The sequence below is a fragment of the Lipotes vexillifer genome, unplaced genomic scaffold (assembly GCF_000442215.2).
Source record: "Lipotes vexillifer unplaced genomic scaffold, Lipotes_vexillifer_v1.1 scaffold1250, whole genome shotgun sequence".
NCBI classification, from domain to species: domain Eukaryota; kingdom Metazoa; phylum Chordata; class Mammalia; order Artiodactyla; family Lipotidae; genus Lipotes; species Lipotes vexillifer.
Window position 1 is genome coordinate 72,518 of NW_006789326.1, and position 23,811 is coordinate 96,328.

At 36.3% G+C, this 23,811-nt stretch overlaps 1 protein-coding gene across 1 annotated transcript in view; it reads left to right on the forward strand.

The window, feature by feature from the left end:
* LOC103074903 (membrane cofactor protein-like) overlaps positions 1–19,005 on the forward strand; it is a 30,703-nt gene extending 11,698 nt beyond the window's left edge. The window contains exons 4-10 of the mRNA XM_007462581.1: positions 4,844–4,929; positions 5,787–5,984; positions 11,638–11,820; positions 13,989–14,036; positions 17,751–17,804; positions 18,311–18,346; positions 18,857–19,005. Of these exons, the coding sequence (XP_007462643.1) occupies positions 4,844–4,929; positions 5,787–5,984; positions 11,638–11,820; positions 13,989–14,036; positions 17,751–17,804; positions 18,311–18,346; positions 18,857–19,005 (754 nt within the window). The remainder of the gene's footprint in view (positions 1–4,843; positions 4,930–5,786; positions 5,985–11,637; positions 11,821–13,988; positions 14,037–17,750; positions 17,805–18,310; positions 18,347–18,856) is intronic.
* The last annotated feature ends 4,806 nt before the right edge of the window (positions 19,006–23,811 follow it).

The following is a 23,811-nucleotide window of genomic DNA, read 5'->3' on the forward strand; positions in this document are numbered from 1 at the left end:
TTGTGTGTGGATGATTTCCTACCTTTCTTGTAAGTTTGCATTTACCAGTGAGCTTTTCCATTTTATAATTTTCTTGTTTCTATTTGTGGCCTTTGCTTTTCCACCTAGAGAAGTTCTTTATCATTTATTGTAAAGTTGGTTTGGTAATACTGAATTATTTTAGCTTTTGCTTGTCTGTAAAGCTGTTGATTTCTCCATGAAATCTGAATGGGAGCCTTGCTGGGTAGAGGATTCTTAGTTGTAGGTTTTTGTCTTTCATCACTTTAAGTATATCATGCCACTCCTTTCTGACCTGCAGAGTTTCTGCCGAAAAATCAGTTGATAGCCTTATGGGAGTTCTCTTGTACGTTACTTGTTGCTTTTCCCTTGTTGCTTTTAATATTCTCTCTTTATCTTTAATTTTCATCATTTTGATTACACTGTGTCATGGTGTATTCCTCTGTGGGTTAATCCTGTATGGGACTCTCTGCACTTCTGGACTTGGGTGACTGTTTCCTTCCCCAGGTTAGAGACGTTTTCAGCAATTATCTTTTCAAATATTTTCTCAGGTCCTTTCTCTCTCTCTCTTCTCCTTCTGGGACCCTGATAATGCAAATATTAGCATGCTTGATGTTGTCCCAGAAGTCTCTTGAACTGTCCTCATTCCTTTTCATTCTTTTTTTTTTCTCTTCAGTGGCAGTGATCTCCACTACTCTGTCTTCCACCTCACTAATCAGTTCTTCCATCTCATTTACTCTACTATTGATACCTTCTAGTGTATTTTTCATTTCAGTTATTGTATTCTTTAATTCTGTTTGGTTGTTCTTTATAGTTTCTAATTCTTTGTTAAAAACTTCTAATTTTTCATTCCATGCATCCATTCTCTGCCCGAGTTCTTTGATCATCTTTACTATCATTACTCTGAACTCTTTCTTGGGTAGATTGCCTATCTCCATGTCACTTAGTTCTTCTGGGGTTTTATCTTGTTCCTTCATCTGAAACATATTCCTCTGTTGCTTCATTTTCTCTAAATTGCTATTTGTATTTTTATGTATGTGGTAGGTTGGTTACTTTTTTTTGACCTTGGAGAAATGACCCTCTGTAGGAGACATCCTATGCATCCCAGCAGTGCACTCCCCTCTCATCACCCAAGGGCCAGGGGCCAGCTGGTCCCAGGGTAGTATCTGGCCTGCATTTGCAGACTTGGCTTGCAGGCTGCAGGACTGTATTTTCTTGCTTCTGGTGTCTGCCCCCTAACCGTTGGAGCTGCGTTTTGGTCCTCTGGTGGGCAGGGCCATGTCTAGGGGTGTGTTTAGAGGTGGCTGTGGACTCAGGAAGTCTTTAAGCAGCCTGTCTGCTCATGGGTAGGGGTGTATCCCCTCCCAGTTTGTTGTTTGGCCTGAGATGTCCCAGCACTGCAGCCTACAGGCTGTTGGGTGGGGCCAGGTCTTGGTGCCAAAATATCAGCCTCTGGGAGAACTCACACAAATGAATCCCCTGATATATCTGCTGCAATGTCTATATCCCCAGAGTGAGCCACAGCTACCACCACTTCCCTAGGAGACCCTCCAAGATGAGTAGGTAGCTCTGGCCCAGGCTCCTATGAAGTTACTGCTTTTACCTTTGGTCCTTTGGTGTGTTTGAGATTTTTTTTGTGCACCCTTTAAGAGTGAAATCTCTATTTTCCCCAATCCTGTGGAGCTCCTGCAATCAAGCCCCACTGGCCTTCAAAGCCAAATGCTCTGAGCTCCTCTTCCCAGTGCTGGACCCCTGGGCTGTTGGGCCTCACGTGGGGCTCAGAACTCACTCCTGTGGGAGAATCTCTGTAATATAATTATTCTCCAGTTTGTGGGGTGCCCACTGGGGGGTATGGGATTTAATTATATTGCAAGGCTGCCCCTCCTACCAGTCTCCTTGTGGTTCCATCTTTATGTCTTTAGCTGTAGGGGACCTTTTCAATGATGGTTGCTCTATAGATTGTTGTGATTTTGGTGTTCTTTTGAGAGGAGGTGAGCTTTGGGTCCTTCTACTCTGCCATCTTAGCCACTCTGTCTTTGTCTTTTGAAAGTTTGGTTATTATGTGACTTAGTGTTGATGTCTTTAAGTTCATTTTACCTGGGGGTTGTTGAGCTTCTTGGATGTTTATATTTGTGTGTTTCATCAAATTTGCAAAGTTGCTCACCATTATTTTTTTAAAATATTCTCTCTGCCCCTTTCTATCTCTCTTCTCCCTCTGAGATTCCCACACTGTGTAGGTTGATCCACTTGATGATATCACACAGGTCCTTTAGGCTCTGTTCACTTTTCTTCACTGTTTTTCCTTTCTGTTCCTCAGACTCAGTAACTTCCACCATTCTATATTCATGTTCACTGATCCTTCTGCCCCTCAAATTTGCCTTTAATCCCTCTATTGAATTTTTAATACCAGGTATTGTACTTTTAAGCTTCATAATTTCTTTTTGGTTCCTTTTTAGGTTTTCTAGCTCCTTATGATACTTCCATTTTGTTCACACATCATTTTCTTGACTTTCTCCAAGTCTTCCTTTAGTTCTTTGAGCATCTTTAAGATATTTTGATGTCTTTATCTAATATATCTATCATCAGATATTTTTCAGGAACAGTTTCTGTTCATTTGTTTTTTTATTCTGAATGGACCACAATTTCTTGTTTCTTTGTATGTCTGGTGATTTTTTGTGGAATATTGGACATTGGAATCTAATAATGTGGTAACCCTGGAAATCAGATTCTCCCCTTTCCCTAGACATTGCAGTTTTTGTTATTGTTTTTGTTTATTGATTTTTGTATCATGTTTCTGTGGCAGGGATCACCTGAGATGTAAACTGAAGGTCTTCTCAGGCTGTTTCTGTGTTTTTTCCCCTGAACATGCACACTCACTTTCTAAATTTCCCCACATATACAGTTGTTTTTGAATGTCCTAGTCTTTAGTGCCTGGCTTCTGAGAGTGGAAACATGAAAAATGAAGGTGGAAGCAAATGTTGTTGGATTGGGCAAGAGAGAGACATGGACATGTATATACTAACAAACGTAAGGTAGATAGCTGGTGGGAAGCAGCCGCATGGCACAGGGATACCGGCTCGGTGCTTTGTGACCGCCTGGAGGGGTGGGATAGGGAGGGTGGGAGGGAGGGAGACGCAAGAGGGAAGAGATATGGGAACATATGTATAACTGATTCACTTTGTTATAAAGCAGAAACTAATACACCATTGTAAAGCAATTATACCCCAATAAAGATGTTAAAAAAATTTTTTAAAAAATGTTGTTGGATCTTTAAATCCCATGTAAGTCACTTCAGCCAACAAGGAAAGGGCTTGCAAGAGTCGGTGAGGTGTGACAACAATGGCTGCCACCACTTTCTGTGATCAGAAATAGCAGTCAGCAATCAGAGTACAGATCCTTGATACTTGGAAGACAGTCTTTTTGGCTATTGTACCTCCTGTAACCTGTGTGTAAGCTGCTTCAGGAGCACATGCACAGTTGCCTGCCACACTGCTGAGGGTAGGGATAAGTTGCTGCTGTTTTCCTAAGAGCTGAAACTGACTGAAATTAATGCAGTTTACCTGTCTTAGTTTTCCTCTAGAACTTGCAAGCCTTCAACAGACTCCAGAGTTCCAAAACAGTGACATCAGACAGATTCTGCCATTGCAGTTTTTGTCTAGTTATGGTGACAGATTCGTAGAGCTTCCAACTCTACCACCTTCCCAAAATCCTCTCCTAAAACACTAATATACAGAAAATGAGTACAGCTTAATGGAAAAGTCAACTGGAACCTTGTACAAGCAGTTTCACTGATTATTTTTAAACTGATCAAGTAAAAATATTAGAACATCCTGTCATAGATATAGAGAGCCTATTAGGTACTTTGAGAGGTACCAAAAACTTAAAGCATAGACTCTTCTCAAAAAAAAGTTGTAGCCTGGTTAGAAACACAATATATACTAAAATAATATATTAAATCAAAATAGTAAATAAGTGCCAAATACATACCATTATTTATGATCATTACAATGAGAATCCAGGAGGAGAAGAGAGTACTGTGAATTTAAATCATCAGAAAAGATTTCATTAAGTAGTATTCCCAAGCTATTCCTGGAAAGATATTCTGATCTAAAGAATATTAAAAAGAACTCACTATGTGTCAGATGCTAACTTATTCTCAACCCCATGAAGTATGTACTATTAGCTCTTTTACATAGATGAGGAAATTGAGCAAGAGGAACAGTAAGAGACAAAGCTTAAATAACAAGTCATTCATGGATCTGGGACTTGAATCCAGGCAGGCAAGCTCTAGGGCCTGATCTCTCTGCTCAGTCCTTGCTGAGCAGAATGGTGTGAGCAAAAGCATAGAAGTGAATGTGTGGTGCATTTGCCAGAGATGGTGAAGAGGCCACACTGACAAGCATGATAGTAATTTAGACATTTTGCTGTTGGACAGTGTGTGCCCACATGCAGAAACTCTATTTGATTAAAATTGCAGATTTGGTTAGCACTTTTATTATATCATGTCATTTAAGAAACTTCTCCCTCAAACTACTGTAGTACAGAAAAACAACCATATAAAAATTTCCAGGGCTTCCCTGGTGGCGCAGTGGTTGAGAGTCCGACTGCCGATGCAGGGGACACGGGTTCGTGCCCCGGTCTGGGAAGATCCCACATGCCGCGGAGCGGCTAGGCCCATGAGCCATGGCCGCTGAGCCTGCGCGTCCGGAGCCTGTGCTCCTCAACGGGAGAGGCCACAACAGTGAGAGGCCCGCGTACCGCAAAAAAAAAAAAAAAAAAAAAAAAAAAAAAATTTCCAGTATTATGTGCTGTTAAAGAAACAGTAACCTTTTCTTTTTTCATTTAGTTATTACTTAAGAGGAAAAGAAATTCTAACTTGTAACCTTATTGGAGATAATGTGCATTGGAGTGATAAGATACCACATTGTGAAAGTAAGTAAATTCTCACTTTAGAATTTAGATTAGGAATTTTCAAACTTTTTGGCTTCAGGAGCTGTTTATGCTGTTAAATCAACAACGATTCTAAAGAGCTTTTCTTTATGTGGGTTATGTCTATTGGTATTCATTATATTGAAATTAAAACAAAAGTTTTTAAAATAGTTAATTATTAAATCATTTTTAGGAACAGTAAAGTCAATACATGTTAATATATACAACATATTTTTATGAAAAAATTAAAAATTTCCAAAACCAACAGTGGGAATAGTGGCATTGTTTTACATTTTTGCAAATCTCTTCAATATCTGGCTTAAAGGAAGACGTCTGGATTCAGTCTGTGGCAAAATCACCCAATTTGTAGATTCTGGAAAATTTCGCCATAAACTTATAAGGATGACAGTGAAATAAGACCATATCTTGGTATTAGTGTGAACCATGGATGTAGTGAATGGATATGTTTTTAAATTATAAATATGCATTTCTTAGCTAGCAGTGAATTTTATTTTTAATCACAAGCATATTTCCTCATTAAATTTCCATCTCTTATGATGATTAGAACAAAACTTAGCATATCCTTATAGATAAATATAGGTATTTCATATAGGTACTTTATATAGGTATTTAAGAAAATGAGTTTGTTTCTTAAAAGTTTATTTCTACATGATTTGAATTTGGGATAATACATTTTCTCATGGAAACTCTCCTCTAAATGGATAAAGGATTCACAACTAACGTCTAGAAATCATATGGGTTAAAGAACTTATTGAAGGTAGTTCATAGGACTTTTCTGATGCTGTCTTACTCTTTCACCTTCCCTTTACCTTTATTTTCTCTTTTTACCCCTTTTTAAGAGATTTTTTGTGGACGACCTCCAGAAATAAAACATGGAAAACACACCAATAGCTACAGGAATATATTTGAATATAATGAATTAGTAACTTATAGTTGTAATCCTTCAAATGGATCAGATGAATATTCACTTGTTGGAGAGAGCCAGCTTATTTGTTCTGGACCTGGCAAATGGAGTAGTGCTGCTCCTCTGTGTAAAGGTAATAGTTTCCATTTGTTTCCTTCTTCATTTGTAAATACTGTGGAACACTTTGTAAATAGTTTTACCTATAAGTGAAACAGTCATATATGTTTCTTCCTCCGGTTAAATTGACTTCTAATTTAATTTAGGCCAAATTGAACAGAAAATAGTTCTAGTTGTGGGGTTTCCCACCCCTCACCCCAGATGTTCTTGACATTACAATTTACACATTGTGAACTAATTGTGTGTGTGTGTGTGTGTGTGTTAGGATTTTTTTGCTTGAAAGAACTGAAAAACTCAACACATCCTGCCTCAAAAATAAAGTTTTTTCTTATATTGCAAGATGTCTGAAAGTTCTGGCTACAAATAATGGTAGAGAAAATTTTTAAAAGCTAAGTTTCTCATTGATAAGAATGATAAACTCTGAACAAAATATATTTTTAAAACAATATTTAAGGCACTAGAGAGTGACATAAAGCAAGGAGATGCTAGAGGGGATTTGATTTTTGGAAGAAAACCACTGAATAACAGGATAATATTTACTCTTTTCAAGTGCACATGGGACATTCCCTAAGGTAGCTCATATTCTAGGCAATAAGATTATTTTTAGCACATTCCAAAGAATTGAAATCATTAAGTGCATTATCTGTTCACAATGGAATAAACATAGAAATTAAAACAGGGGCTAATCTAGAAAATTCGCAAATACTTGAAAATTATGAAAGGCACACTCCTTACTAACCCATGAGTCAAAGATGAAGTAACAAGGGAAGTTAGAAAGTGTTTTGAATTGAGTAAAAATGAAAAACACAATACATCAAAATATCAAAATTTGTGTGATACAACAAAAGCATTGCTTAAAGGGAAATTTGTAGCATGAAATACCTGTGTTAGAAAAAAATAAAAGTCTCAAATCAACAATCTAAGCTTCCACCTTAAAAAACTAAAAAAAGAAGAGCAAACTCAAAGTAAGGAGACATAAGATGATCATAAAGATAGAGAGAAATCAATGAAATTGTGAAGAGAAAATCATAGAGAAAACCAATGAAACAAACCCCTGGTTCTTGGAGAAGATCAATAAAATAGATAAAGCTATAACTAGGCTGCCAAGAAAGAAAAAGATATTTAATAAGTCAGAGAAAGACAAATACTGTATGATATCATTTATATGTGGAATCTAAAAAATACAACAAACTAGTAAATATAACAAAAAAGAAGCAGACTCACAGGTATAGAGAGCAAACTAGTGGTCACCAGTGAGGAGGGGCAATATGGGTGTGTGGGTGTGGAAGGTACAAACTATTGGGTATAAGATAGGCTACAAGGATGTATTGCACAACATGAGGAATATAGCCAATATTTTGTAATAACTGTAAATGGAATGTAACCTTTAAAAGGTGTATTAGGGGCTTCCCTGGTGGCGCAGTGGTTGAGAATCTTCCTGCTAATGCAGGGGACACGGGTTCAAGCCCTAGTCTGGGAGGATCCCACATGCAGCAGAGCAACTAGGCCTGTGAGCCACAACCACTGAGCCTGTGCATCTGGAGCCTGTGCTCCGCAACAAGAGAGGCCACGATAGTGAGAGGCCTCTGCACACCGCGATGAAGAGTGGCCCCTGCTTGCCACAACTAGAGAAAGCCCTTGCACAGAAACGAAGACCCAACATAGCAAAAATAAATAAATTAATAAACTCCTACCCCCAACATCTTCTTTAAAAAAAAAAAAAAGTATTAAAAAAATAAAATTTTCGGGGTTTCCCTGGTGGCGCAGTGGTTGAGTCCACCTGCCGATGCAGGGTACACGGGTTCGTGCCCCGGTCCAGGAGGATCCCACATGCTGCAGAGTGGCTGAGACAGTGAGCCATGGCCGCTGGGCCTGCGCGTCTGGAGCCTGTGCTCCACAACAGCGAGAGGCCCATGTACTGCAAAATAAATAAATTAAATAATTTTTTTAAAAAAAGAATGAAGAAGAGGACAACACTATTCTGCAGACATTTAAATGGATATTAAAAAATATTACAATGATGATAGTTGTAACATTACATCTTTATGCCTATAAATTTGACAACTGAAATAAAATTGACAAATTCCTTGAAAGACAAAAAAATACCGAAATATCTTCACACGAATATATAGGTAACCTAAATAGTCTTATACCTATTAAGGAAATATAATTTGTAGTTAACAAGCTTCCCACAGTGAGAACTGAGGCCCAGATGGCCTCCTTGGGGAATTAATTCTACCACACATTGCAGGAATAAATAATAGCACCTCTACACAAACTGTTCAAGAAATATAAGAGGAGGAAATGCTTCTCAACTCACTTCATGGGGACATTACTTGTTACTAAAACCAGACAAAAACATTGAAAGAAAATTGTAAACAATATCCTTATTGAATATAGAACTTTTCAACAAAATATCAACAAATCAAATCCTGCTATACGTCTACGTCTCTATTCCTGCCCTACAAATAGGTTCATCTGTACCATTTTTCTAGATTCCACATATTCTGCAAACAAATATACGATATTTGTTTTTCTCTTTCTGGCTCACTTCACTCTGTATAACAGACTCTAGGTCCATCCACATCTCTACAAATGACCCAATTTTGTTCCTTTTCATTGTATTGCAGAAACTAACACAACATTGCAAAGCAGTTTTACTCCAATTAAAAAAAAAAGAAGAAAAAATATCCTGCTATATATAAAAATAAGAATACATCATAGCCAAGTAAGATTTATTCCATAAATGCAAGATTGGTTCAGATTTTAAAATTAATCAGTGTTATTTACCATATCAAAAGACTATAATGAAAAAATATATGATCATCTTAATAGATGCAAAAAAAAAGCAATTGACAGAATTCATCATCTTTTTATGGTAAAACTTAGCAAACTAGGAACAATGGAACTAACTATATCAACCGATAAAAGGCACATACAAAAATCGCACAACTAACATTATGCTTAATAGTAAAAACCTACTTTCTTTCCCCCCAAGGTAGGAAGAAAGGAAGTATGTCTACCTTCATCACTCTATTCAGCATTGCACTGGAGGTCCCACTCACTGCAATAAGGCAAGAGAAAGAAATAAGCATACATACATTGGAATGAAAGAAATAAAATAGTCTGTATTCATTTGTAACATGATTGTCTATTTAGAAAATTCCAAAGACTGATGTTTTAGCAAGGTTGCAAAATATAAGATCAACATACAGAAATCAATCGTATGTCTACATACTAGCAATAAATCATTACTGAAAGTTTTATTTACAACAACTATTTGCAAATCCAAAACACAAAATACTTGCATATAAATCTAACTAACATATATGAAAGATTTAAATGGTATAAACCACTAAACACTAATAAAGGAAATTAAAGACCTTAATAAATAAAGGGATATACATTGGCCATAAAATGGAAGATTCAAAATAATAAAGGTATAAATTCATTATAATCTATAAATTCAACATAATCCCAATAGAAACCCCAGCAAAACTTTTTGCATAAATTGACAAACTGATTCTGAAATTTATATGGAAAGACAAAAGAGCTAGAATAGTTAAACAGTTTTTGAAAATGAACTGGAGGATGTACTCTACCTGATGTCAAGACTTAGTATAAAGCATACTATAAGGCATATAAGCAAGACAGTTTGGTAGTGGTGAAAGGATAGATATATAGAGCAATAAACAAAATAGTGAGTCTAGGATTAGACCCTTGTAAATATGTCCAGTTGATTTTCACAGGTATACAGACAATTCAGTGGGGAACAATTTTTTCAACAAATGGTACCAGCACAATTGAACACCCATATGCTAAAAAAAAAAAAAAAAAAAAAGAACCTCAGCCCATGTTAGCACCATATGCAAACATTTATTCAAAATGAAGCATAGACATACATATGAAACCTACACTTTTACAAGAAAACACAGAAAATATTTGTGACCTAGCCAAAGATTTCTCTAATACAACCTATAAAGCATGATGCTTTAAAGAAAAAAATAATAAATTGGATACTCCAAACTCAAAATTTCTGGACTGCAAAAGATATTATTAAGAGAACAACAACAAAAAGCAATAGATGGGGAGAAAATATTTTCAAAGTACGTATCTAATAATTTACTTGTATCTATGATATAGGAAGAACCCTCAAAACACAATAATAAGAAAACAATTTTTTTAAATGAGCAAAAATTAGTAATAGACATATTTCACCAAATGTGATATGTAGATGGCAAAAAGTACATGAAAAGTTGCTCAATACCATTAGTAATTACAGGAATGTAATTTAAAATTACAATGAGATACCACTAACCAACTATTAGAATGGCTGAAATTAAAATAAAAATGTGACAATGCAAGCAGTCAAATATACATGTAATTGAAGTTTCAGAAAGAAAGGAGAGAGAGGAATACAGAAAATTATTTGAATAAACACGGGCCAAAATATTTCAAATTTGATCCAAAACAATAACCCTACAGGTACAAGAAATTCAGTGACCCTAGCAGGACAAGTAAAAATTTTAATTTTACCAAGAAACCCCCACCAAACTAAATACATCATGGTAAAACTACTGAAAACAAAAAATAAAAAGGGAGCCAGGGAAAAAAGGTATTATATTGAGGACACACCCACCCACCCCCATCCCCCCATTACCCACGTTAAGAATGACAGCTGATGTCTCTTAAGGAACTGTGGAGATGAGAAGACAATAATCTCTGCTAATGTGCTGAAAGAAAAATAAAACACTTAACCTAGAATTCACTGTCAAGGAGAAATCTTCCAAAACTGAAGGTGAAATAAATAAAAAACAGGTTCAGATAAACAAAAGTTTGGGGAATTTGTCGTTAGCCAACATGAACACAAGAATTGATAAAGAAGTTCTCCTGGCTGAACAGAAATGATGGGATACTTGATGGAAATTCAGATCCACAGGAAAGGAGGAAGAACACTATTCTGGTTTAAAAGGCTGTGTATTATCTGGCCCTTATCTATTGCTCAGATTTAATTTCATAAGATATCCTCTTGAACTGTCTGCTCAGCCCAGTGTTTTTCAGTTTGTTTGTTTTTTTCCAAATTCTGCAAAATGCATTCATAGATAATGAAGTCAATCTAGAGGGTCACGACCTATATTTTACTTTGGAGAAGTAGAGTAGAATGGGAAACACCAGAGTACACTGGTGTGAGGGTTGAGCATTTTGCCTGGCTAGCTTCTTTTCAACTTTTAAAATCGAATTCAAATATTACCTTCTCAAAAAAGTCTTTGCTACCTTTCTAAAAGAGCAGGGTACTGTAATTAGTGTCAGCATGACCTTAGAAAAAATCCTAGAGCTAAAGAGTATCAAAAGTATCAAAAGTTTTGAACTTGCCCTGAATTTGTACCTGGTAGTCACACTTTCTCAAAACTTGTCATTAATGGAAAAAAATGTAGGAAAGCCAATAAAGTATAATGTCTGTTCTAGGTGGAAAAACGTTATTAAGTTTCTCTAAATCCATTTGCCTGAAATTCAGATGCACAAATAAAGTCTATTTTTGTTTTCAGTTAACATCTTGCCTTTCATTCCTCGGCTTTTTCTTCCCACTGGAAATTACTACTTTGCACTAGTTTTTCTGGTCCTGTGTGAAAACAGCTTTTTATTAATTCTGGAATTTCTCCAATTTTCAGTGGTCAAATGTGAACGTCCAGTACTCAAACATGGAATAATGGTATCAGGAAGTAGAGAAAATTTTTCCTACCAAGCAGTGGTGATATTTGAATGCCTCCAGGGTTTTTACCTTAATGGCAGCGACCTAGTGTTCTGTGGTGGTAATAATACTTGGGAGCCTGAGATGCCAAAGTGTATTAAAGGTACAAATGTTGTCTTTTTCCTTGTTTTTAAATTTTGTCTTTTAGTTTTTATTTCTTTGACATTGACAAGAATAATTGAAAAAATAAATCTTTGTATTTAACTCTGTCTTGTAGCCATTTCCATGAGAGATGTATGACAGAACTTACATAGAATTCTGCTGTTGTGATTTTGTATGTTTTTATAGAGTCTTAGCACATTCTGTTAGCAAAGAACACAGGTATATTGATGTCTCTTGTTTGGTATTTTTATGTATAAAAATAGATGGGAATGATTTTTCAGAGTAAATCGAAGCATGGGAATTTTTACCTATATAAGTTAAGAATGAGCGGCATAATTCATATAAATGATATGAAAGTAGTAATCCCATGTGGTTTGTTCTTCAGTGCTGATTCCTCTCAATACAAAACTCCCAATTTTGAGCCATTCAGATTTAGTAACTTCCTGCTTATATTTTACAAAAAAATCCTTTAAATTCATGTGATTTACACTCATTCATCATTTTTAGTAATGAAAAGAGGAAGAATATATTTACAGCCATTTTAGTTGTTATGCTTAGTGATTCTGAAAGTATTTGCCATAGTCCACAGATATCAAGAGATGTGTGAACTTGGACAAGTTACGTAAACTTTAAATATATTTACTTACATGTAAAATGATTTAATGCCTTCCTCACTGGGTGACAACAAAGTCAAAATGGGATCCATTTAAAGCACTTAGCACAGTGCCTGGCATCTAGAAAGCTCTTAGGTAGCTTGTATGACTTACAGCATCACCTTTACAGGGTATCTTCCAGGTCCAGGACTATGTTTCATTTTCCAGACTGCAACCAGTTTTGTTCTTTTTATATTGGGAAATTTCTGTTGTCACCAGAATAAGACCAGTATTTCTACCACTCCCCACCTCATACAAATATCATTTGTATCTTTACTGGGCATTTTTATTTGGCAACAGAGAGTAAATTTCATAACAACCGAAAGGCAGGAGAAGTCCTTACTTATTGAAATGAAATGGAGGATTTCTGGCAGGGACTACTAATTAGCTGCTCTGCTTAAGACTTGAGAGACTATTTTGATATGGTAGAAGGAATTATATTCCTGATTTCAGGGCTGCTTTCTCTGGCTTCTTCCTTTTAGTTGCAGCAGAAGCAAGAGACAAGAGGAAGAGAGGGAAGAGCATTAACCTGGGCAGACTGCATACAGGGTCCTAGTGTGGCTCTGCTCACTCAAGTAACATCATTTCTATGGGTTCTAGTTTCCTGTTGTCTAATGACTCAAACTAATGTCAATTACTGGCATCTAATTTGTTTGTTTCCTATTGCCCTGATATTTTGAAGGATTGAGGGGGATTATTCATGTTAACATGGTAATTAGAACACCTTATATAATTCCTGTAAACCTGGTACCCAGTAACCTCCTTCAGTACCTTGGTGAGTGCTGTGAAGTTTTGTGGGTAAAGAGATGTTTTTTTGGTGGGTGATATATAAAGATTGCATATGAAATTTATATTCATTGACCCATCCATGTCCTAGTGGGCCTATACACTGTGGTGTATTATATTTGTTGATATGCTCTTTTGAAAGTTGACCATAAACATTTCATAAGGACTTATAAAACAATGATACAGTTTAGTGTTTGAAGAAGATGTGAATTGTTTGTGAGAAAAAGCCTATGAAGAGAAGAATCCACAGCGATCTTTCTTTTAAAATAAAAAGTCAACTCTCCTTATGGGATTGTCAATCATTTTTTATCATCAGTTAGAGAAAGACTATACCAAAAGGATCAGTAGCAACATATAATGGTGTTAAGTCAGATCTAAATGTGCTAATATGAAAAAATGTCCAAGAAATCCTTAGTGAAAAAGAAAAAAATTATGGAATATACTACTTGGATCTTTTAAAAGAATACATAAACTTTATGATTTATAATTAGTTAACTACTAGGATTTTCATTATAAAATACAAAGTTGTAGTGAACATTTTATATACACATCCTTATGCACTTGTACAAATATATATTTAGGTTAAACCCAGGAGTAGAAATGCAAAGTTCTGAGTGCATGTGTATTATTTATTTTGAGAAATAATCTTTAAAAAAATTTAAAAACCAAAATTAAATTCATAATTTTGTATTGACAAGGATGGTGAATTGAGTCAAATTTATTTTTCCAGGTTACAAGCCTACTCATCCAACCAAGACTCCACTTGCAAAATATCCAGGTTCAGTAACTCTTTATCCTACTTATAGTTAAGAAATTTATAAAGTGATGGGTGTAAAATCATGTCTTATTTTAATTTGCATTTCTTTAATTATCAGTGAGGCTTAACTTTTTCTGTCTACATTTATTTATTCATGTTCTTTGTTCATTTTTCTATTAGGTTTCTAAAACTTTTTTTTTGTTGATTTGAACTTACTATAAATTAAAGCCCTTTTAATGTGAAGTGAACTTTTTTCCTAGGACTGTTTTAAAATTTTATTTTATTTTATTTTATTTTATTTTTTTGCTTTATTTTCACTAGTCAGTTTTCTTTTAGGATTTTATACTGTACTATTAGATATGGGTTGCTTTTTATAACTTTTTGTTACCTGAGTATATTTTTATACATTAATATATTTTTGTAAATTTTCAAACATTACAGAAGTATACAGAGTAAAAGATTAGTTCTCCCTTCCTAGCCTATTACCTTAGTTAATCACTGTTTGGGTGTCTTTGTATCTATTTCTGTACATCAAAATCCTTATATATGTAGCTATACATTTAATTTGGTGTTTATCTTCTTAAACAAAAATGGCATCATACTGTTCATATTTTTTGAAACTAGCATTTTTCCACTTAATGTCTTATATTGGGATTGTATTTTGATTTATTCTCATCCTTTTAAATGATGACTTTAATATATGCCATCATATTTTATTTAACTATTCTCCTATTGGTAGTCATTTATATGTGCAAAACTTTTACATTAATAGGTAGCTGGATATATCGATGTTTTCCCTAATGGCTATGAGTGTTGTGTCTTTCTTATAAAAGTTTTAGGACTTCCTCAAGCTGAAATTATATAAACATTTCAACCATGCATCCTAATTGCATTCTTTGGATTTAAATCTTTGGTACATCTGAAATTCATTATGGTATGTGGAATGGGATTGGGTACCTCTTCACTCCACCCACCCCCATCCAATGGCAAAGTAGCACCATTTGTTGAATAACTTGTCTTCTCTCCAAGTGTTTTGAGGTGCCACTTTTTATCATCCATTAAATCCATAGGTGTTTTAGTCTTCTATCTGTTCCCTTGAACTCTATCCATATCTGTGCCAACACCCAGTTGTTGTTGTTTTTCATTCTAGTACTATAATGTGTTTTAATGTCTGGCAGAATGCTTACAGTAATTCTTCCAGATCAACATTTATTTAATTTTTCTTACCATTTCATCCAATTCAGTAGCATTATTATATACATTCACATTGTTGTGCAACCATCACTACTATCTATCTCTAAAACTTTTTCATCATCTCAAACTAAAACTTTATACCCATTAAGCAGTAATGCTCCTTTCTCCCTCCTCCCACATTCAATAACCTCTATCTACTTTCTGTCTCTGAATTTAACTTACCTAGATACCTCATTTAAGTGGTACTTTACATGTGTCCCTTTGTGTCTGGGTTAGTCCACTTAGCATAATGTCTTCAAAGTTCATCCACTTTGTATCAGAACTTTATTCCTTTTTATGGCTGAAAATATTCCAGTGTTTGTATATACCACGTTTTATTTATTCATTCATCTGTCGATAGATACTGGGTTGTTTTCACCTTTTGACATTCTAAACAATGATTTTCAGAATACTGGCATTCAAGTATCTGTTTGAGTCCCCCTTCTGAAAATTTTTTGGGGGTATATACCTTGGAGTGGAATTGTTATGTTATATATTAATTCTTTTTTAATTTTTGGAGGAACATACATACTGTCTTCCATTTTTAAAAAGTTTTTAAGTGGCTGCACCATTTTCATTCCCACAAGTGATGTACAAAGTTTCTAATTTCTCAAAATCTTTGCCAACACATGTTAATTTCTGTTTTTTATATAATAACCATCATAATCTATGTTAGTTAATAGGTGTGAAGTAGTATCTCATTGTGGCTTTTATTCCCCTAACGATTAGTGATATGGTGAGCAGCTTTTCATGTGCTTCTTGACATTTGCATATCTTCTTTGGAGAAATGTCTATTCAAGTCCCTTGACCATTTGTAAAATGGCTTTTTGTTGTTGTTATTGAGTTTTAGGAATTCATAATATATTTCGGATATCAATCCTTTATCAGATGTATGATTTACAGATGTTTCTGCCCATTCTGTGAGTTGGTTTTTACTCTGTTGATAGTGTCCTTTGGTGCATAAAAGTTTTTAATTTTGATGTCGTCCAATATATCTATTTTTTCTTTTGTTGCCTATGCTTTTGGTGTCACATCTAAAAAGTCATTGCCAGTTCAACATCATGAAATTTGTCCTCTATGTTTTCTTCTAAGAGTTTTATAGTTTTGAGTCTTTTGTTTTTGATTCATTTTGAATTAATTTTTGTATATTGTGTAAGATAAGTGTCAAATTTCATTCTTTGCCTATGGATATCCAGTTTTCCAAAAATCATTTGTTGAAAAGACTGCCCTTTCCCCATTAAATGCTCTTAGCACCCTTGTGAACAATCATTTGACCATATAAGCAAGGGTTTATTTCTGGGCCCTATATTCTATACCATTGGTCTGTATGTCTGTCTCTATGTCAGTACCATTCTGTTTTATTATTGTAGCTTTTTAGTAAGTTTTGAAATCAGGAAGTATGAGCCCTTTCAACATTGCTCTTCTTTTTCAAGATTGTCTTGGCTGTTGCTAGTCCCTTGAGATTCCATATAAATTATAGGTTGTATTTTTCTTTTTCTGCAAAATGCATTTTCAAGATGGTGATAGAGAGTGCATTTAATCTGTAAATTGTTTTGTGTAGTATTAACATCTTAACAGTATTGTCTTCCTGTCCATGACCACAGGTTGTCTTTCTGTTTATTTATGTCTTCTTCATTTTCTTTCAGCAATTTTTATAGTTTTCAATGTACAAGTCTTTCATCTCCTTGGTTAAGTTTATTTGAGTATTTTATTCTTTTTAATGCTATTGTAAATGGAATTGTTTACTTAATTTCATTTTTGGATTGTTCATTGTTAGTGTATAGAAACACAACTGAGTTTTGTGTGTTCATTTTGTATCCTTCAACTTTGCTGAATTTATGTATTAGTTCTAACAGTTGTGTATGTGTTTTTGTGTACGTGTGTGATCTTTATAGAGCTTTCTATATAAAAAATCATGTCATCTATAAAGAGAGATCATTTTATTTCTTCTTTCCCATCTGGATATTTTTAACTGCTTTTTTACGTAATGATTCTGACCCAAACTTCCAATGTTACATTGAATTGAAGTGGCAAATGCAGGAATTCTGTGTTGTTCCTGATCTTAAGGGAAAAAAGTTTTAGTATTTCAACATTGAGTATGATGTTAGCCATGAGTATTTTATAAATGGCCTGTATAATGTTGAAGAGTCTTTCTACTCCAGAGCAACTTCTAAATCATTTTTAATCCCTCCTCTGTCTTTTAAGTAGAATCGTATTGAATTCAAGCCTAATTTTTTGGAATACACTAATGATAAATTTGCTTGCTATACCACAGAATTAGTTGCAAGGAATATCAGTGGACAGGAAGAAGAATGTTGATGGCATTGGATATAAATTTATAATATTTTATGATGCAACTTTTAAGAAACATTAATATAATTTATAAGGAAAATTAAATTATAATTATGAATTATAAAAAGGCACAAGACCAAAACCCATGAATTTATAGATCTTTAAGATTTATTTAGTCTTTCATTTTACCTTTTTCCATTTTTTTCCTAGGATATCCCAATCCCAGTGATGAAATACTATCACTTGATGACTTTGAGGATTTAGGTATTATTTTGTTATTAATAACCCTGTACTATGAGGCCTTAAAGTTCTACATGGAAATATCATGTTCCAATCATTTGTAGGTAGGGAAGAAACAATGTGTCACAAATAATTAGTAATAATTGACATTTATAGTTATTTTATTAGTGCAGGTACCATAACAAATGTAAGTGGTAGTATATATAGACACATGTAGATAATTTTCTCTAATCTAGTAAATTCTAACAGTCCTAGTAACCTATACAAAATAACCTGGTGTGGTAGCTAAAGCACAAAGCAATGAAAAATGAGGCTCCTGTTAAGAGTTGCACAAGGTGGATCCTGTACCTGGAATCTGTTTAAAAGGGTTCTGTGATCAAAATGACTTGGATGCAGTAGCAGACATGCTAAAACTAGATTGATAAACATTTTTGCTGTAGTTTTTAGATGATGATCAAAATTAAAATACAGCTGCTATCTAGGACCCATAGATGCTTAATATCTTCAAAACTGTTTTCATTTTTTCTCAGATACAGGAATCATTGCTCTGATTATTCTTACTGCAAGTAAGTATCTTAAACTTTGATACTACTTAAATGAAAATGTAATATGAAGATGAGATGCACATTATTTTTTCAATGACTTTTCAGTTGCTGTAGTTTTTATAGGTTGAAATTGAGTAGAACAGTCTGAAAAAAACCTGACCTTTTCTGTGATATACTACCTTGTGTTGGTGATTATATATTCTTTTATATTCTACATGTCCACTTAGTAACAAACCCTAAATGATACATGTTTTTTTCAAAATTATTAGTCATATGAGTCTATTTCCCAAATATGCTTTGGATAATTTTCTAAATTAAGCAAAGGCTCTGACTTATTGTGGACTGTTTAAGTGATTCCAGGGGATTGGATTTAGATACTGAAGGCTCGAGATGGAATATAAATGTATATGTATAGAAAATAACATTTTCTAACTGCAGAAATGTAACCAATGTTTATTTCTTCTGCTTGGTTTGGAATCTTGGTGATTAGTTTTCAGAGTCACATGTCATTTGTTTCCTGTCTTCTTGTAGTTGTTGCTGTTGTAGTAGTTTGTACCTGCTTATACAGATGTCTTCACAGTGAGAGGAAAGAGGAGAAGGATATGAAAAGGAAGGAGAAGAAAGAGAAGAAGGAAAAGGAGAAAAAGGAAAACAAGAAGAAGGAGAAGAGAAGAAGATGAAAGGGTAAATCAAAGCATGTTTCCTCTAACTTATTCTAAACTTTGTACTTGTGACATACTTTTGTGCAGTTTTTTTTGGTCCTCTATATTGCATGCTGTGTTTTTCTAAAATGTGCCTGCATGAGTGTGCTGTCTGAATTGCATTTCATTACTAAAAATGTTTTTAGCTGCTTTTAATATCACTGCAACCAGAGAAATTTGTGCAGAATTTCATCAGCTATTATGACTGTAGGAAAAGTTTCTGTGGGATTTGAGGTTTAAGTTCTTCATCAAATCATGGACTGTTAGAGGATTTTCCCTACCCTAGGTGTACCCTACTCCCTAGATTGGACTGGTGGCCAAGATTAAATTTTAAATGGTTCGCTGGAGACTTTGACATTTATATTCACTGCAATTTTTATGATGAAAGTCTCCATTTATCTGTCCAACTTAGGTCACTGTAAGAAGCTATGTAGTTAAAATTTGATTTCATTTAGAGTTGTTATTTATATAACTGGGGAATTAAAAGCAGCATTATTTGATTTCCCATTTATGATCTCTTAATTTACTAAGTGGCAGTAAAACTGATGGGATTAAACTTCAAGTTACTGAAAGGGGTAGGATTTATAAGGCATCTCATTAGTTTTGTCTTTCTCTTTATCTGTAAAAATAAAAAAATCAGTGGGGTGCTTAGAATAAAAAGAAAGTGTACAGAGGATATTCAAGATGGCGAAGGATTAAGACATGGAGATCACCTTCCTCCCCACACATACATCAAAAATACATCTACTTGTGAAACAACTCCTACAGAACACCTACTGAATGCTGGCAGAAGACCTCAGACTCCCCAAAAGGCAGGAAACTCCCCACGTCCCTGGGTAGGGCAAAAGATAAAAGAAAAAACAGAGACAAAAGAATAGGGATGGGACCTGTACTTCTGGGAGGGAGCTGTGAAGGAGGAAAAGGTTCCACACAGTAGGAAGCCCCTTCAGTGGCAGAGACGGGGGTGGGGGAGGGGGAAGATTTGGAGCCACAGAGGAGAGTGCAGCAACAGGGTGCAGAGGGCACAGCGGAGAGATTCCTGCACAGAGGATCAGTGCCGACCAGCACTCACCAGCCTGAGAAGCTTGTCTGCTCATCTGCTGGGGTGGGTGGGGGCTGGGAGCAGAGGCTCAGGCTTTGGAGTTCAGAATCCAGGGAGAGGACTGGGGTTGGCTGCGTGAACACAGCCTGAAGGAGGCTAGTGCACCACAGCTAAACAGGAGGGAGTCCGGGAAAAAGTCTGGAACTGCCTAAGAGTCAAGAGACCATTGTTTCAGGGTGCACGAGGAGAGGAAGTTCAGAAAACCGCCTAAACAAGCTTCAGAGACAGGTGCGAACCGCGGCTATCACTGCAGACACAGAGACGGGCATGAAATGCTAAGGGTGCGGCTGCAGCCACCACGAATCCTGTGTACAAGAACAGGTCACTATCCACACCTCTCCTCCCAGGAGCCTGTGCAGCCTGCCACTGCCAGGGTCCCGTGATCCAGGGAGAATTTCCTCAGGAGAACACACGGCATGCCTCAGGCTGTTGCAACATCACACTGGCCTCTGCCACCACTGGCTTGCCCTGCATTCCGTACCCATCACTCCCCCCGGCCTGAGTGAGCCAGAGCCCCCAATCACCAGCTCCTTTAACCTCCTTCTGTCTGGGCAAAGAACAGATGCCAAAGGGCGACCTACATGCAGAGATGGGGCCAAATCCAAAGGTGAACCCCAGGAGCTGTGCAAACAAAGAAGAGGAAGGGAAATTTCTCCGTGCAGCCTCAGGAGCAGCAGATTAAATCTCCACAATCAACTTGATGCACCTTGCATCTGTGGAATACCTGAATAGACAACAAATCATCCCAAAATTAAGGCAGTGGATTTTGAGAGCAAGTGTGGACTTGGGGTTTGCTTTATGTGACTGACTACTTTTTGATTTTTATGTTTATCTTAGTATAGTTTTTAGCGCTTGTTATCATTGGTGGATTTGTTTATTGCTTTGGTTGCTCTCTTCTTTTTTCTTTCATTACTTTTTAATTGTTTTACTTTAATAATTTTTTAATTTTAATAACTTTATTTTATTTTATTTTATTATTGTTTTTTCTTTCATTCTATTTTTTCTCCCTTTTCTTCTGAGCCATGTGGCTGACAGGGTCTGGGTGCTCCGGCTGGGTGTCAGGCCTGAGCTTCTGAGGTGGGAGAGCCAAGTTCAGGACATCAGACCACCAGACACCTCCCAGCCCCAAGTAATATCAATCGGTGAGAGCTCTCCCTGAGATCTCTGTCTCAAGACGAAGACCCTGCTCCACTCAACGACCAGCAAGCTCCAGTGCTGGACACCCTATGCCAAACAACTAGCAAGATGAGAACACAGTCCCACCCATTAGCAGAGAAGCTACCTAAAATCATAATAAGTTCACAGCCACCCCGAAACACACCACCAGATGCAGTTCTGCCCACCAGAAAGAAGAGATCCAGGCTCATCCACCAAAACACAGGCACCAGTCCCCTCCATGAGGAAGCCTACACAACCCACTGAACCAAACTTACCCACTGGGGGCAGACACCAAAAACAATGGGAACTACGAACCTGCAGCCTGAGAAAAGGATACCCCAAACACAGCAACTTAAGCAAAATGAGGAGACAGGGAAATACGCAGCAGGTGAAGGAGCAAAGTAAAAACACACCAGACCATACAAATGAAGAGGAAATAGGCAGTCTACCTGAAAAAGAATTCAGAGTAATGATAGTAAAGATGATCCAAACTCTTGGAAATAAAATGGAGAAAATACAAGAAACATTTAACAAGGACCTAAAAAAACTGAAGAGCAAACAAACAGTGATGAACAACACAATAAATGAATTTAAAAATTCTCTAGAAGGAATCAATAGCAGAATAACTGTGGCAGAAGAATGGATAAGTGACTTGGAAGATAAAAGAGTGGAAATAAGTACTGCAGAGCAGAATAAAGAAAAAAGAATGAAAAGAATTGAGGATAGTCTCAGAGACCTCTGGGGCAACATTAAATGCACTAACATTCAAATTATGTGGGTCCCAGAAGAAGAGAAAAAGAAAGGGACTGAGAAAATATTTGAAGAGATTATAGTTGAAAATTTCCCTCTTGTGGGTAAGGTAACAGTCAGTCAAGCCCAGGAAGCACAGAGAGTCCCATACAGGATATTCAAAGGAGAAACATAACAAGACACATATTAATCAAACTATCAAAAAGTAAATACAAAGAAAAAATATTAAAAGCAGCAAAGGAAAACAACAAATAACATACAAGGGAATCCCCATAAGGTTAAGAGCTGATCTTTCAGCAGAAACTCTGCAATCCATAAGGGAGTGGCAGGATACATTTAAAGTGATTAAAGGGAAAAACCTACAACCAAGATTACTCTACCCAGCAAAGATCTCATTCAGATTTGACAGAGAAATTAAACCTTGACAGACAAGCAAAAGCTAAGAGAATTCAGCACCACCAAACCAGCTTTACAAGAAATGCTAAAGGAACTTCTCTGGGCAGGAAGCACAAGAGAAGGAAAAGACCTACAAAAACAAGCCAATAGCAATTAAGAAAATGGTAATAGGAACATACATATTGATAATTGCCTTAAATGTGAATGGATTAAATGCTCCAACTAAGGGCTTCCCTGGTGGCGCAGTGATTGAGAGTCTGCCTGCCGATGCAGGGATTACGTGTTTGTGCCCTGGTCCAGGAAGATCCCACATACTGCGGAGCAGCTAGGCCCGTGAGCCATGGCTGCTGAGCCTGTGCGTCTGGAGCCTGTGCTCCGCAATGGGAGAGGCCACAACAGTGAGAGGCCCGCATACCACAAAAAATAAAAAGCTCCAACTAAAAGACACAGGCTCGCTGCATGGTTACAAAAACAAGACCCATATATATGCTGTCTACAAGAGACCCACTTCAGACCTAGGGACACATACAGACTGAAAGTGAGGGGGTGGAAAAAGATTTTCAGTGCAAATGGAAATCAAAGAAAACTGGAGTAGAAATTCTCATATCAGACAAAATAGACTTTAAAATAAAGAAGGACACAACATAATGATCAAGGAATCAATCCAAGAAGAAGAAATAACAATTGTAAATATTTATGCATCCAACATAGGAGCACCTCAATACATAAGGCAAATGCTAAGAGCCATAAAAGGGAAATCGACAGTAACACAAAAATAGTAGGAGACTGTAACACCCCACTTCCACCACTGGATAGATCATCCAATATGAAAATAAATAAGGAAACACAAGCTTTAAAGGACACATTAAACAAGATGCACTTAATTGATATTTATAGAACATTCATTCCCAAAACAACAGAATACACTTTCTTCTCAAGTGCTCATGGAGCATTCTCCAGGATAGATCATATCTTGGGTCACAAATCAAGCCTTGGTAAATATAAAAAAATTGAAATCGTATCAAGTATCTTTTCCGACCACAGTGCTATGAGACTAGATATCAATTTCAGGAAAGGGCTTCCCTGGTGGTGCAGTGGTTAAGAATCTGCCTGCTAATGCAGCAGACACGGGTTCAAGCCCTGGTCTGGGAAGATCCCAAATGCCGCGGAGCAACTAGGCCCGTGAGCCACAACTACTGAGCCTGCACGTCTGGAGCCTGTGCTCCGCAACAAGAGAGGCCACGATAGTGAGAGGCCCACGCAACACGATGAAGAGTGGTCCCCGCTTGCCACAGCTAGAGAAAGCCCTCTCACAGAAACGAAGACCCAACACAGCAAAAATAAATAAATTAATAACTCTCACCCCCAACATCTTCTTT